The sequence below is a fragment of the Apteryx mantelli genome, chromosome 36 (assembly GCF_036417845.1).
Source record: "Apteryx mantelli isolate bAptMan1 chromosome 36, bAptMan1.hap1, whole genome shotgun sequence".
NCBI classification, from domain to species: domain Eukaryota; kingdom Metazoa; phylum Chordata; class Aves; order Apterygiformes; family Apterygidae; genus Apteryx; species Apteryx mantelli.
In genome coordinates, this window is record NC_090013.1 from 1,130,977 (window position 1) to 1,144,594 (window position 13,618).

Genomic DNA, 13,618 nt, shown 5'->3' on the forward strand with positions numbered 1-13,618 from the left:
GAGCACTCATGGGGATGGGGAGCCCCTGGTGGGCATGGACACCTCCGTGCCATGAGCACCCATGGGGATGGGGAGCCCCTGGTGGGCATGGACACCTCCGTGCCATGAGCACCCATGGGGATGGGGAGCCCCTGGTGGGCATGGACACCTCCGTGCCATGAGCACCCATGGGGACACCCCATCCTGAAGGGACCCTTTTCCATGCCACAAAGCCCGGGGTGCTGGACAGGGGTGCCTGGACGTGGGTGCCCCAATAGGGGTGACGGATAGGGGTGTCTGCACGCGTGTTCCCAGATACGGGGGCCTGGATGTGGGTGCCTGGATAGGAATGTCTGGATATGGGTGCCTGGATAAGGGTGCCCAGATAGAAGTGTCTGAATGTGGGTGTCAAGATATGGGTGCCAAAATAGGGTTGTCTGGATGGGGGGTCCCTGGTTATGGGTCCCTGGATGTGGGTCCCTGGATGTGGATGCCTGGATGGGGGTGCCTGGACATGGGTGCCTGGACAAGGGTGCCCAGATAGAGGTGTCCCAGCAGGGGTGTCCCACCACCCTGCACCCCTGGCTCCCATCCCGTCCCGTGGGCACCCTGCAGTGCCGTGGCCACCACGGCTGTCCCCATCCCGCAGATGGAGGTGGAGAAAGCCCTGCCGGGAGCCGAGACGCTGCTGAAGACCTACAAGTGGCGAACGGCGGTGGCGGCGGGCGAGCGGGAGCCCGAACGGGCCACCGCGTCCCCAGGCAGCCGCCGCTGGGCCCGGCTCCAGGGCTGGAAACGTTCCTACAGCCAACCCGAGTCCGACAGTGCCGAGGATGGCACCGGAAAAGGCAGCTCCGGCACCAGGACCCCCAGCCTGGCCAAAGCCAGCGCCCGGCGGTCCCTCTTCCAAAGGGCTTTTTCGGCGCCCTCCAAGGTGGCCAAGGAGCCACGGGGTCCCGAGGGTGGCAAGGCCACGCTGCAGAAGTACCTGCGCTCCATGTCCAAGAGAAAGGGCCCCGTGGAGAGCGGGGCCAGGGCTGAGCGGGTGCCCCACGATGCGGCCCCAGGTACGGGGGCGTCAGGGGGGACAGGGCCTGCTGGGCTAGGGGTGGTGGGTGGTGGGTGATGATGGAGGGTGATAGTGATGGATTGGGGGTGATGGTGATGGGTTGGGGGCAACGGGTGGTGGGTGATGATGAAGAGTGATGGTGACAGGTTGGGGGTGATGGTGATGGGTTGGGGGTAATGGGTGGTGGATGATGATGAAGAGTGATGGTGACAGGTTGGGGGTGATGGTGATGGGTTGGGGGCAACGGGTGGTGGGTCATGATGAAGGGTGATGGACTGGGGGTGATGGGTGGGGGGTGATGATGAAGGGTGATGGTGACAGGTTGGAGGTGATGGGTGGTGGGTGATGATGCCAACCGTGGCACGACTATGGCCACGTGTCCCAGCATCGCCACACTGATGGTGGCATGGCCACCACCATGCATCCCCCAGCACCATTGCTCCAACCGTGGAACAATCGTGGACACATGTGCCCCAGCATTGCAGCATTGATGGTGACATGGCCACAGCCATGTGTCCCCTATCACCATTGCTCCAACCATGGCATGACTGTGGCTCCATGCACCCCAGCATCGCAGCCCTGATGGCAGCATGGCCATGGCCATGTGTCCCCCGGCACCATTGCTCCAGTTGTGGTGTGACCATGGCCACATGTGCCCTGGCATCTCAGCCCTGATGGTGACACAACCACGGCCATGTGTCCTCCAACACCAATGCCCCAACCATGACAAGGCCATGGCCCTGTGTGCCCTGGCATCACCGTGCTGATGGCGACACGACCACGGCCACGTGTCCCCCAGCCCCACCACGGGGACCAACGGCATGGTCAGGCCTAGCAGTGCCACGGCTGGTGGCCACCCGTGACACCCTGCTCCGCGCCCGCAGCACCAGAGAGCAGCCACGGCGTGCCACCCATCCCGCTGGCTCCCGCGCCTGACGCCCAGGTGTGGGACGTCTCCAACTTCTCGCTGGTGGATGGCCAGCTGGTGCTCGTGGGCAGGGACGAGGAGGTGAGGCTGGTGGCACTGTAGGAGGCCCCCGGGCACCCTGGGGCCACCGAGGTGGGTGCCGTGGCGGTGCCTGACCCATCTCTGCCGTCAGGTTTTGTTCAGGAGCAGGAACCGGACGGGCAGCTCCATCTCCGAGAGCACCAGCCTGCACCCGGCGGGTGGCAGGAGGGACCCCGGTGAGAGAGCCCGCCACAGGACGCCACGCGCCGTGGGGGGTGTTTGCACGCGTGGGTGTGGGCCCCGTGCGTGTGGGTGCACCAAGGCAGGTCCAGCACCATGGATCGTGGCTGCACGCTGTCCCGGGCCACACGTCGCGCAGCGTGCTGTGCCGCGTGCCGCGTTGTGTCCCTCGCCGTGCGCCGTGCGTGGTGCACCGTGCCATGTCCCATGCTGTGCACCGTGCCGTGCACCACGCCATGTCCCATGCTCTCCACCAGGCCATGCGCCATGCCATGTCCCACGCTGTGCACCACGGCAGGAGCAATGCTGTGTCCCATGCTCTCCATCAGGCCATGCACCATGCCATGCACCATGGCATGTCCCATGCTGTGCACCATGCCATGTGCCGTGCTCTCCACCATGCTTTGCACCATGCCATGTCCCATACTCTCCATCGTGCCATGCACGACGTCATGTCCCGCGCTGTGCACCATGGCATGCACCGTGGCATGTCCCATGTTGTTCCCCATGCCATGCACCATGCCGTGTCCCATGCTGAGCCCCATGCCCTGCACCATGTCACGTCCCATGCTGTGCACCATGTCATGTGCCATGCTGTGCCCCATGCCATGTGCCATGCCATGTCCCATGCTCTCTACCATGCTTTGCACCATGCCATGTCCAATACTCTCCATCATGCCATGCATGATGCCGTGTCCCATGCTGTGCATCATGGCATGCACCATGGCATGTCCCGCGCTGTGCACCATGCCATGAACAATGCCGTGTCCCATGCTCTCCATCATGCCATGCACCATGCCATGCACCGTGTCATGTCCCATGCTGTGCACCATGCCATGTGCTGTGCTCTCCACCATGCTTTGCACCTTGCCATGTCCCATACGCTCCATCATGCCATGAATGATGCCATGTCCCGTGCTGTGCACCATGCCATGCACCATGGCATGTCCCATGCTGTGCCCCATGCCATGTCCCATGCCATGTCCCATGTTCTCCACCATGCTTTGCACCTTGCCATGACCCATACACTCCATCACGCCATGCATGACGTCATGTCCCATGCTGTGCACCATGGCATGTCCCATGCTGTGCCCCATGCCATGTGCCATGCCATGTGCCATGCTCTCCACCATGCTTTGCACCATGCCATGTCCCATACGCTCCATCATGCCATGCATGATGCCGTGTCCTGTGCTGTGCACCATGGCATGCACCATGTCACGTCCCATGCTGTGCACCATGGCATGTCCCATGCTGTGCCCCATGCCACATGCCATGTCCTGCACCGTGCTCTGCACCACACCACGCACCGTGCCGTGCCCTGCACACCCTGCTCCCCACCACACCATGTCCCACGCCACGTCCCGCGCTGTGCACCGTGCCGTGCCCCGCGCTGTGCAACGTGCCACGCGTCCCGCCGTGCGCCGCGGTGCGCCCCACGCCATGCGCCGTGCCCTGCCCCGTGCCGAGCCCGGCGCGCGGAGGAAGTGCTCGGCGCGAGGTCGCCTTGTCACCGTCACCGCTTCCTCCGGGCTGCTGCGTGTGCTGATTCGGGCGATAAGCGTCTTCGGCTTCCTCCCCGCCGCCCGGCTGGGGCAGCGCGGGCGGACGGTGCCACCACCAGCCATGGGGCCCCGGCGCTGGCTGCTCTGCGCCGCGCACGTAGGTGAGTTACCCCCTCGCCGGCCCACGGCGTCCCCTGCCACCGACCCCGGCGTCGGGACGCGGCGGTTTTGTCACCGGGATGGGCATTGGTGCTGCCCATCCCTTTGCACGGAGCTGCAGGATGGAGCCGTGCGACCACGTTCTCGGGATGCAACGAAGCACGGGCAGGACCTGGAGGACACGGACACTTGGGTCCTTCCTCGGGCTCCGGCACGGCGGGGAGGGGGGATTTGCCCGGATTTGCCCCCCCCCCGTGGGCACAAGGGTCTGATCCAGCACCCGCTCCGTCCTCGCAGAGCCTCCCACGGACGAGCGGAGCAGCCGGACGGCGGCGCGAGGCGCCGAGAGCGAATCCACCCAGTTCGGGAACGTCAAGGTGAGCGTCGCCCGGCCGGTCACCCACCCCGGAGCCGGCGCTGCCGTGGGGGCGCTTGGCACCGGGGGCGTCCGCCACCCCCAAAGCATCGCAGCTGCCCCCCCCCTTCCCTTTCCCAGGGGCTGCTATGGAAGCGCCTGCGGGAGCGGAAAGGCCGCGGCGGGGCCAAAGCGGAGCCGCCGGCAGCTCCCAGTGCCGACGGTGAGAGGTAGGTGGGTGGGTGGGTGGGTGATGCGGGCGTTTTGGGGGGGGGGGGGTCGTCGGGTGCAGGGTGGGGATGGGGGGACGCCCGGTGACATCGCCGTCCCCGCAGGGCCCCGAGCCGGACGGGTTCCCGCGAGTCGCTGCTGCCGCCGCCGAGCGCAGCCGAGCTGGATCTGACCGGGGACAACGTCATCGTGCGGCCGGTGCACGGCAGCATCGTGGGCGAGAGGTTCTGCTTCCAGGTGAGGGCACCCACCGGGCGCCCAGGGCACCCAGCACCCCCGGCACAGCCCCATCCGGGCACCCAGCACCCCCAGCACCCCCAGCACAGCCCCGTCTGGGCACCCAGCACCCCCTGGCTGGGTCCACTGATGTCTCACCATGGGCTCCCCTGGCACAGCCCCCATGCCAGGGTCCCCCCCCCTCCCCGGGCACCCTTGGGTGCCCCCGGCACCCTGCGGCACCGCCACGGGCCTCCCCGCTCCCCCCCCCCCCAGATCATCACCGGCGAGGGCAGCCGCTCCTTTGGCTGCACCTCCCTGGCCGAGCGGGACCGCTGGATCGAGAACCTACGCCGCACCGTGCAGCCCAACAAGGTGGGACCGGCACCCCCGGGACCACCCGGCACCCTCGGGACCCCCCTGGCACCCCCGGGACACCCCCGGCACCTGATCCCTCCCTGCCACCCCCTCCCGTCACCCAGCAGGCAGCACGAGCCTCCTTTAGACCCAGCGTGGGGAAACTGAGGCAGGTCCCCACCATCCTGGGCCTGGTGGCCCTCCAGACCTCGTGTCCCCTTGTGTCCTGCTGCCCCCCGAAGGGTTTGGCTCTCCCCTGTGTCCCCTCTGGGTTCTTGGCCATCCCATCGTGTCCCCTCCTGTCCCCCTGTGTCCTCTCCTGTCCCCCTGCGAGTTTGGATGTCCCTTCCTGTCCCCCCCACCACCACCACCAAGTCCCCTCCTGTCTCTCCATCCCTCAGCAGATTTGGCCATCCCGTCCTGTCCCCCGGTGTCCCCTCCTGTCCCACCATCCTCCTGAGGATTTGGCCATCCCCCCATGTCCCTTCCTGTCCCACCATCCCCCTGAGGATTTGGCCATCCCCTCCCACCCTTCCATGTCCTCTCCTGTCCCCCATGTCCCCTCCTGTCCCACCATCCCCCTGAGGATTTGGCCATCCCCTCCCACCCTCCCATATCCTCTCCTGTCCCCCATATCCCCTCCTGTCCCACCATCCCCCTGTAGATGCGTCCATCCCCTCCCATCTCCAACGTCCCCCCCGTCCCCTGGTGTCCCCTCCTGTCCCTCTGTCCCCTTGCAGATTTGGCCATCCTCTCCTGTCCCTCCATCCCCCTGCAGATGTGTCCATCCCCTCCCATCCCCAAGGTTCCCTCCCGTCCCCTGGTGTCCTCTCCTGTCCCTCCATCCCCCTGCAGATGCATCCATCCCTTCCCATCCCCAACATCCCCAATGTCCCCTCCTGTCCCCTCCTGTCCCTCCGTCCCCTTGCAGATTTGGCCATCCCCTCCTGTCCCTCCATCCCCTTGCAGATGCTTCCATCCCCTCCCATCCCCAATGTCCCCTCCTGTCCCCTCCTGTCCCTCCGTCCCCTTGCAGATTTGGCCATCCTCTCCTGTCCCTCCATCCCCCTGCAGATGCGTCCATCCCCTCCCACCCCCAATGTCCCCTCCTGTCCCCTCCTGTCCCTCCGTCCCCTTGCAGATTTGGCCATCCTCTCCTGTCCCTCCACCCCCCTGCAGATGCGTCCATCCCCTCCCACCCCCAATGTCCCCTCCTGTCCCCTCCTGTCCCTCCGTCCCCTTGCAGATTTGGCCATCCTCTCCTGTCCCTCCACCCCCCTGCAGATGCGTCCATCCCCTCCCACCCCCAATGTCCTCTACTGTCCCCTCCTGTCCCTCCATCCCCCTGCAGATGCGTCCATCTCCTCCCATCCCCAACGTCCCCTCCCGTCCCCCCGGGGCGCTGACGCCGTCCCCTCCGCCCCATCCCCTGCCCCAGGACAACTGTGAGCGCGTGGAGCTGGCGCTGAGCCTCTGGGTGTACGAGGCGCGGGACCTGCCGCCGCGGCGCCGCCTCCGCTGCCAGCTCCACCTGGACGGGACGCTCTACGCCCGCACCACGGCCAAGGCGGCCGGCGCCGGCGGCGAGCTCTTCTGGGGCGAGCTCTTCCAGCTGGCCGCCCTGCCCCGCGCCCGCACCCTCACCCTGGCCCTGTGCCGCGAGGACGACGGGCGGCCCCGCGAGCCCCTGGCCTCCGTCACCGTCCCCTTGAGCGAGCTGGCGGCCGCCGCGCGGCAGCCGCTGGAGCGCTGGTACCCGCTGAGCGGCCCCGGGCACCCGTCGGGCCGTGAGCGGCCACCGGCCGTGAGGGTGCGCGGGCGCTACCAGGAGGTGCGGGTGCTGCCCATCGTGCGCTACAAGGAGCTGGCCGAGTTCATCACCTTCCACTACCGGGAGTTGTGCGCCCACCTGGAGCCCATCATCGCCGTGCGGCACAAGGAGGAGCTGGCCGGGGCCCTGGTCCGCGTCCTGCAGAGCACCGGCAAGGCCAAGGTAGAGCGGGTGCTGCCATGGGTTGGGTTGAGTTGGACATTTCCCAAGGTGGCATGGACATGGTGGGTTGGGGTGGGATGGGCATTGCTCAAGGTGAGATGGGCATGGTGGGTTGGGTTGAGCTGGACATTTCCCGAGGTGGCATGGACATGGTGAGTTGGGTGGGATGGGCATTGCTCAAGGTGAGATGGGCATGGTGGGTTGGGTTGAGTTGGACATTTCCCGAGGTGGCATGGACATGGTGAGTTGGGGTGGGATGGGCATTGCTCAAGGTGGGATGGGCATTGCTCAAGGTGAGATGGGCATGGTGGGCACTGTGGATTGGGATGAGCTGGACATGGCCCAGGGGGGCATGAGCATGGTGGGATGGGCATGAGATGGGTTTTGCTTGGTGGGTTGTGCATGGGCACAGAAGGTTGGGGGTACCAGGAGAGTCAGACACTGTCCGGGCAGGGATGTTTTGGGATGGGAAAGGTGATTTTGGGGGGTGCCAGAAGAGCTGGAACTGCCCAGATGGGTTTCGAATGGGATGGGATGGGATGGGATAGATGAGTCATGGGAGCCAGGCACCACCCAGGTGGGGATGGGATGAGTTGGGACGGGACGTGAAAGGCAATTCAGGGGGTCCCAGCAGAGCCAGAAGCTGTCTAGGCCAGGTTGGGCAAAGTAGTTTGGAGCCACTGGGTGCCCCTAAGCCCACCGATGCCGTCTGCCCCACAGGCCTTCCTCATCGACCTCGGCGTGGCTGAGCTGGACCGCTTTGATGACCGTGAGGCGCTCATCTTCCGCGAGAATACGTTGGCCACCAAGGCCATCGATGAGTACATGAAACTGGTGGGGGGCAAATACCTCCAGGACACACTGGGTACGGGGTTTTTCGGGGCTTTACAGGGTGTTATGGGGTGTTACGGGATGCAGGACAGGTTGGGCATAGCCCAGGTGTTACAGGATCTAATGAGGCATTACGGGGGCTGCAGGACATGCTGGCCATGGCCAGGACATTAAGAGATGGTACAGGGCGTTATGGGCTGTTATGGGGTGTTATGGGGTGCAGGACACGTTGGGCATGTCCAGGGCATTGCAGGGCACCGTGGGGCATTACGGGGTGCAGGAAACCTCCAGGACATCTGCAGGAATGTGGCGTGGGGGCTTGTGACCCATGGCGGTGGCCGGGTGATGTCCTCACGGGTTGTCCCCGGGGCGCCCAGGCGAGGCCGTGGCCCAGCTCTGCACCTCGGACGACAGCTGCGAGGTCGATCCCAGCAAATGCGCCGGCCCTGACCTCTCCGACAACCAGAACAACCTGCGGCAGGTCTGCGAGGAGACCTTCCAGCGTATCGCCACGTCCTGCGAGTGAGGGCTGCGCTGCACCGGCATGGGGATGGGCACCGACATGGGGACGGGCTTGGGGACGGGCTTGGAGGTGGCACTGGCACAGGCAACGGGATAGACATGGGGATGAGCTTGGGGGCCAGCACTGGGACAGTAATTGGGATGGGTCCCAGCACCAGGATGGGCGTGGGGACATCCCCTACGTGCCATGGCCTGGCCATGGGGCAGCAGGGCCATCTCCTACGGGGGTATGGGGTCAGGCACGGGGACAGGCAATGGGACCGGCATGGGGATGGTGTTGGGGATGGACACCAGGTGGTCATGGGGATGGGCACTGGCACCAGGATGGGCTTGGGGACAGGCACAGGGATGAGCTGGGGGACAAGAACCATGACCAGAATGGGCACAGGGATGGGGTTGGGGACAGACACCAGTACAGGGATGGGTTTGCGGATGGGCACCAGCACTGAGACGGGCATGGGGACATGCACCAGCACCAGGAAGGACCTGGGGACAGGCATAGGGAGAGGCACAAGGATGGGCATGGACACAACACGGCACGGTGGGCACCACGGCGCATGGAGGGTCTCCGGGGACGCCCGCCATCCCGGCACCCCTCGTGGCTTCGCTCCCCACAGCGCTTTCCCGGCGGAGCTGGGCGAGATCTTCGCGGCGTGGCAGGAGGAGTGCGTGGCGCGGGGCAAGGAGGGCATCGGGCAGCGCCTGGTCTCGGCCTCCCTCTTCCTGCGGTTCCTGTGCCCCGCTGTCATGTCGCCCAGCCTCTTCGGCCTCATCCAGGAGTACCCGAGCGAGGCCACCGCTCGCACCCTCACCCTCGTGGCCAAGGTCATCCAGAACCTGGCCAACTTCACCACGTACGTCCCAGCACGGCACCGGTGGGGAGGGGACACCCGCTGTGCCTGCCGCAGCGGGGCTGGGCACGCCATAGACCACCACGGGACAGCAAGGATGTCCCCTATGTGCCATGGGGCAGGCGAGATGTCCCCGATGTGCCATGGAGCATCGGTGACTTCTCCTATGCCTCATGGGGCAGCCAGGGTGTCCTCTACACTCCATGGAGCAGTAGGGATATCCCCTACACACCATGCAGCAGCAGGGATGTCCCCTACATGTCATGGGGCAGCAGGGACATCCCCTGTGTACCAGGGGACAGCAGGGACGTCCCCTACATCCCATGGTGCAGGAGGGACTTCCCCCACATACCATCAGGCAGCAAGAACGTCCACTTCACACTATGGGGCAGCAGGGATGTCCCCTACATGCCATGAACCGTCCATGGGGCAGCAGAGGACTTCTCCACTCCCTGCATGAGGCTGGCATGTTCTCACCAGCAGAGCCTCGTGTGTGACTTGTGGTGGCCTGGCCTGTGGGCATGGTGGTGGCTGGCCCAAGGACATGGCAGTGTCCTAGCCCATGGGATGGTGGTGGCTGGCCCAAGGACATGGCAGTGCCTTGGCCCGTGGTCATGGAAGTGGCTTGGCCCGTGGTCGTGGTGGTGGCTCGGCCCATGGCTGTGGCAGCACCTTGGCCCGTGGCCTGGCCACGGGTGACCAAACACCGTGGTCCCCAGGTTTGGCGAGAAGGAGGCCTACATGGGCTTCATGAACGAGTTCCTGGAGCACAACTGGAGCACCATGATGGCCTTCCTGCAGAGCGTGGCCAACCCTGAGAGCAGCGCCCACATGGCCACTTATGACGGCTATGTGGACCTGGCCCTGGAGCTTGCCACTCTCCATCTCCTGCTCTGCGACATTTTCTCCAGCCTGGACCAGGTGCCACCTGATCCCGCATGTCCTCAGGGGTGGCCAGCGAGACCAGCTGGCTCCTCTTCCTCATGTGCAGAGCTGGGCACCCACTGCCACAGATGGTGCCCACTTCATGGCCACCTGCCAGCCCCATAACAGCCCTGTCTCGCCCTGGCAGGCCACGCAGGAGGAGCTGGAGCCACTGCCCACCATCCTCACTGCCATCAGGGAGGGCACCCCCGTCCCCGTCTCCGTCCGGCTCAGCTCCACCACGGAGCGAAGGTACCAGCGGGGGGACACGCAGGGCTGGGGGATGTGCAGAGACAGGGCAGTCTGGAGGGGCTTGAGTACAGGTGACACCAGGATGGGTTTGGGGATGGTTCTGGTCCCAGGTGGGTTCAGAGGATGGTTCTTGTCCTGGCTGGATTTGGGGTAATTCTGGTCCCATTTGGGTTCAGGGGATGGTTCTGGTCCCGGCTGGATTTGGGGTAATTCTGGTCCTAGGTGGATTCAGGGGATGGTTCTGGTCCTGGCTGGATCTGGGGTGACTCTGGTCCTAGGTGGATTCAGGGGATGGTTCTGGTCCTGGCTGGATTTGAGGTGACTCTGGTCCTAGGTGGATTCAGGGGATGGTTCTGGTCCTGGCTGGATTTGGGGTGACTCTGGTCCCATTTGGGTTCAGGGGATGGTTCTGGTCCTGGCTGGATTTGGGGTAATTCTGGTCCCATTTGGGTTCAGGGGATGGTTCTGGTCCTGGCTGGATTTGGGGTGATTCTGGTCCCATTCGGGTTCAGGGGATGGTTCTGGTCCTGGCTGGATTTGGGGTGACTCTGGTCCCATTTGGGTTCAGAGGAGGATTCTGGTCCCGGTTGGCTTCAGGGGATGGTTCTGGTCCCACCTGGGTCCGTTCCCCACCCGATGCCCATCTGTGCCACCCTCCACCTCCCCGTGCAGCTCGGCAGAAGCCTCCAAGCCGGGCTTCGTGCCACCACGGGACCTGAGCAAGCACAGCCCCCTCATCAAGAGCCAGTCGCTCATCAGCATCCGCCGGGTCCGGAGCCGGGAAGACGGACCGGAACCGGAGCCGGCACCAGAACCGTCTCCACGGCCGTCCCGGGAACGCAGGAACGTGCAGCGCACCCAGAGCGTGCCGGCGCAGAGCAAAGCCGCCCGGCGCCTGCGCAAGCAGAGCAGCGCCGAGCACGTGGCCGAGCCGCCGGGTGAGGACGTCGCCTCGGGCGCCTCCGTCCCCCGCGACGCCCCGGTAAGGGAGCGCCGCCGAGCCGACGCGCGCCCGAGGGTGGCCGAGCCGGGCGGGCTGTGACGGGCGCTGCCCTTCCTAGGGCCGCTCCAAGCTGCGGCCGTCGGCGTCGCTGCCCCGCAAGTCCACGGTGCCGTGGCAGCGCTACGCGGAGGAGGCGGCGGCGGCGGGGCCGAGCGAGCTCTACGCCATGCGGCCGCTGGAGAAGGTAACGCCGGCGTCGCCTCTCCGGGTGCCCTCCGCGGGCGGCGGGTGCCGCCGGGCGCCACCGTTCATGCTCGTCTCTCCAGCACGGGCGGCTCATCGAGGCGCTGCGGAAGGAGGTGGCCGAGAGCCGGGAGAGGCAGCGGGAGGCCGAGGCCCGGGTGGACGCGGCGGAGGCTCAGCACCGCAGCCTGCGGCAGGAGCAGGCTCAGCACCGCGAGCAGCTCGAGCATCTCCGGCAGCAGCTGGAGGAGGCCAACGCTCGCTTGGCCAATCTAGGCGCCAGGTAGGGACCGTGGGGGACGTGGTGGCCCCGGGAAGTCCCAGCGCCGTGGGGGGTTGTGCTGGGCACCCAACTCTGGGTGCCTGGTGATGGTGGGGTCTGCACCATGCACCCAACTCTGGGTGCCTGGTGATGGTGGGGTCTGCACCATGCACCCAACTCTGGGCACCCAGCGATGGTGGGGTCTGCACCATGCACCCAACTCTGGGCACCCAGCGATGGTGGGGTCTGCACCATGCACCCAACTCTGGGCACCCAGCGATGGTGGGGTCTGCATCATGCATCCAAATCCGGGCACCCAGTGATGGTGAGGTCTGCACCATGCACCCAACTCTGGGCACCTGGTGATGATGGAGTCTGCACCATGCACCCAACTCTGGGCACCCACTGATGATGGGGTCTGCACCATGCACCCAACTCTGGGCACCTGGTGACGATGGGGTCTGCACCATGCATCCAAATCTGGGCACCCAGTGATGATGAGATCTGCACCATGCACCCAACTCCGGGCACCCGGTTACGATGGGGTCTGCACCATGCACCCACCTCTGGGCACCCACTGATGATGGGGTCTGCACCATGCATCCAAATCTGGGCACCCAGTGATGATGAGATCTGCACCATGCACCCAACTCCGGGCACCCGGTTACGATGGGGTCTGCACCATGCACCCACCTCTGGGCACCCACTGATGATGGGGTCTGCACCATGCACCCAAATCTGGGCACCCAGTGATGGTGGGGTCTGCACCATGCATCCAACTCCGGGCACCCGGTGACGATGACACCAGGACTGCAAGCTGCAGGTTGGGATCTTGGTAGATCTTGGTCTGCTCTAGGTTAACATCTGCCGAGGGCGCCCGCAAGAAGGACCTGGAGAGGCTGAAGGCCAGCGAGGAGAAGGGCAGAGCGCTGGTAAGAGCCGGGAGGCGGGGAGGTGTCTCGCCCCGGGCACGGGCAGAGCCGGGCGAGGGGCTGACGCGGTGGCTTCGCAGGAGAGCCGGCTGTCAGCGCTGGAGCGGGAGCACGGGGAGCTGCGCGGCGCCATCGCCCAGCTCCTGGGCCACCCCGGCAGGACGGCGCGCCGGGCGCTGGCGCTGAGCCGGGACGAGAACGGCGACGATGCCCAGGCCACCAGCGTGTGACACGGTCCCGGCGCTGGAGCCGGCACGGCTCCACTCCCTTCATCCCCCTCGGTCCCCACCGCGTCCCCATTGCCCGTCGGTGGCCTGGCACCCGCTGTCACCTTCGCCAGCACCCGGAGCTGCCTCTTCCTGGGCCTTTCCAAGGGCTCTTTAACCCCCATCTCATGGGATCTCCTGTCCCCAGGCAATAAAGTGTCGGTGTTGCTGCAATAAGGTGCTGGTTGTGTCCTGCCACCGCTGCAGGCCCCTTGTCCCCAAGCCCATCGTGTCCCATGTAAACACTTCTGGGGCCACCGGGCAAGAGCTGAGGACATTCATTGAGCTGGTGGCTTTTGTGCCTGGTCGGCAAAAGTCAGAGACCGCTGAAAAATCCCACCGCTAAGCCCTCAAACGGAGTCACCGAGGGGATAAGCGGAGCCAGAGTCACCCGGTGAGGGCAGGGGACCGTCACCCCTCGGCTCCCTGGCGTCCTGCACTGCCCCAGAGCAGCGAGTGGCACCGTGCAGGGGTGACCGAGACCTGCAGGCTCTCCTGGGCTGCAGGGACCCTGGAGGGGTGGTCGAGTCCCCCCTGCT

At 65.7% G+C, this 13,618-nt stretch overlaps 1 protein-coding gene across 1 annotated transcript; it reads left to right on the forward strand.

Moving 5' to 3' along the window:
* The first annotated feature begins 628 nt into the window (after nt 1-628).
* On the forward strand, nt 629-13,219 carry RASAL3 (RAS protein activator like 3). Its single transcript, XM_067314636.1, has 18 exons — nt 629-1,046; nt 1,933-2,057; nt 2,149-2,233; nt 4,199-4,278; nt 4,398-4,486; nt 4,592-4,724; nt 4,980-5,078; nt 6,499-7,053; nt 7,774-7,918; nt 8,262-8,406; nt 9,024-9,260; nt 9,977-10,178; nt 10,330-10,433; nt 11,106-11,415; nt 11,495-11,620; nt 11,703-11,902; nt 12,738-12,813; nt 12,894-13,219. Exons 1-18 carry the CDS (start codon nt 629-631, stop codon nt 13,041-13,043), a joined length of 3,279 nt encoding a protein of 1,092 aa, XP_067170737.1. The 3' UTR covers nt 13,044-13,219.
* Nucleotides 13,220-13,618: the final 399 nt, after the last annotated feature.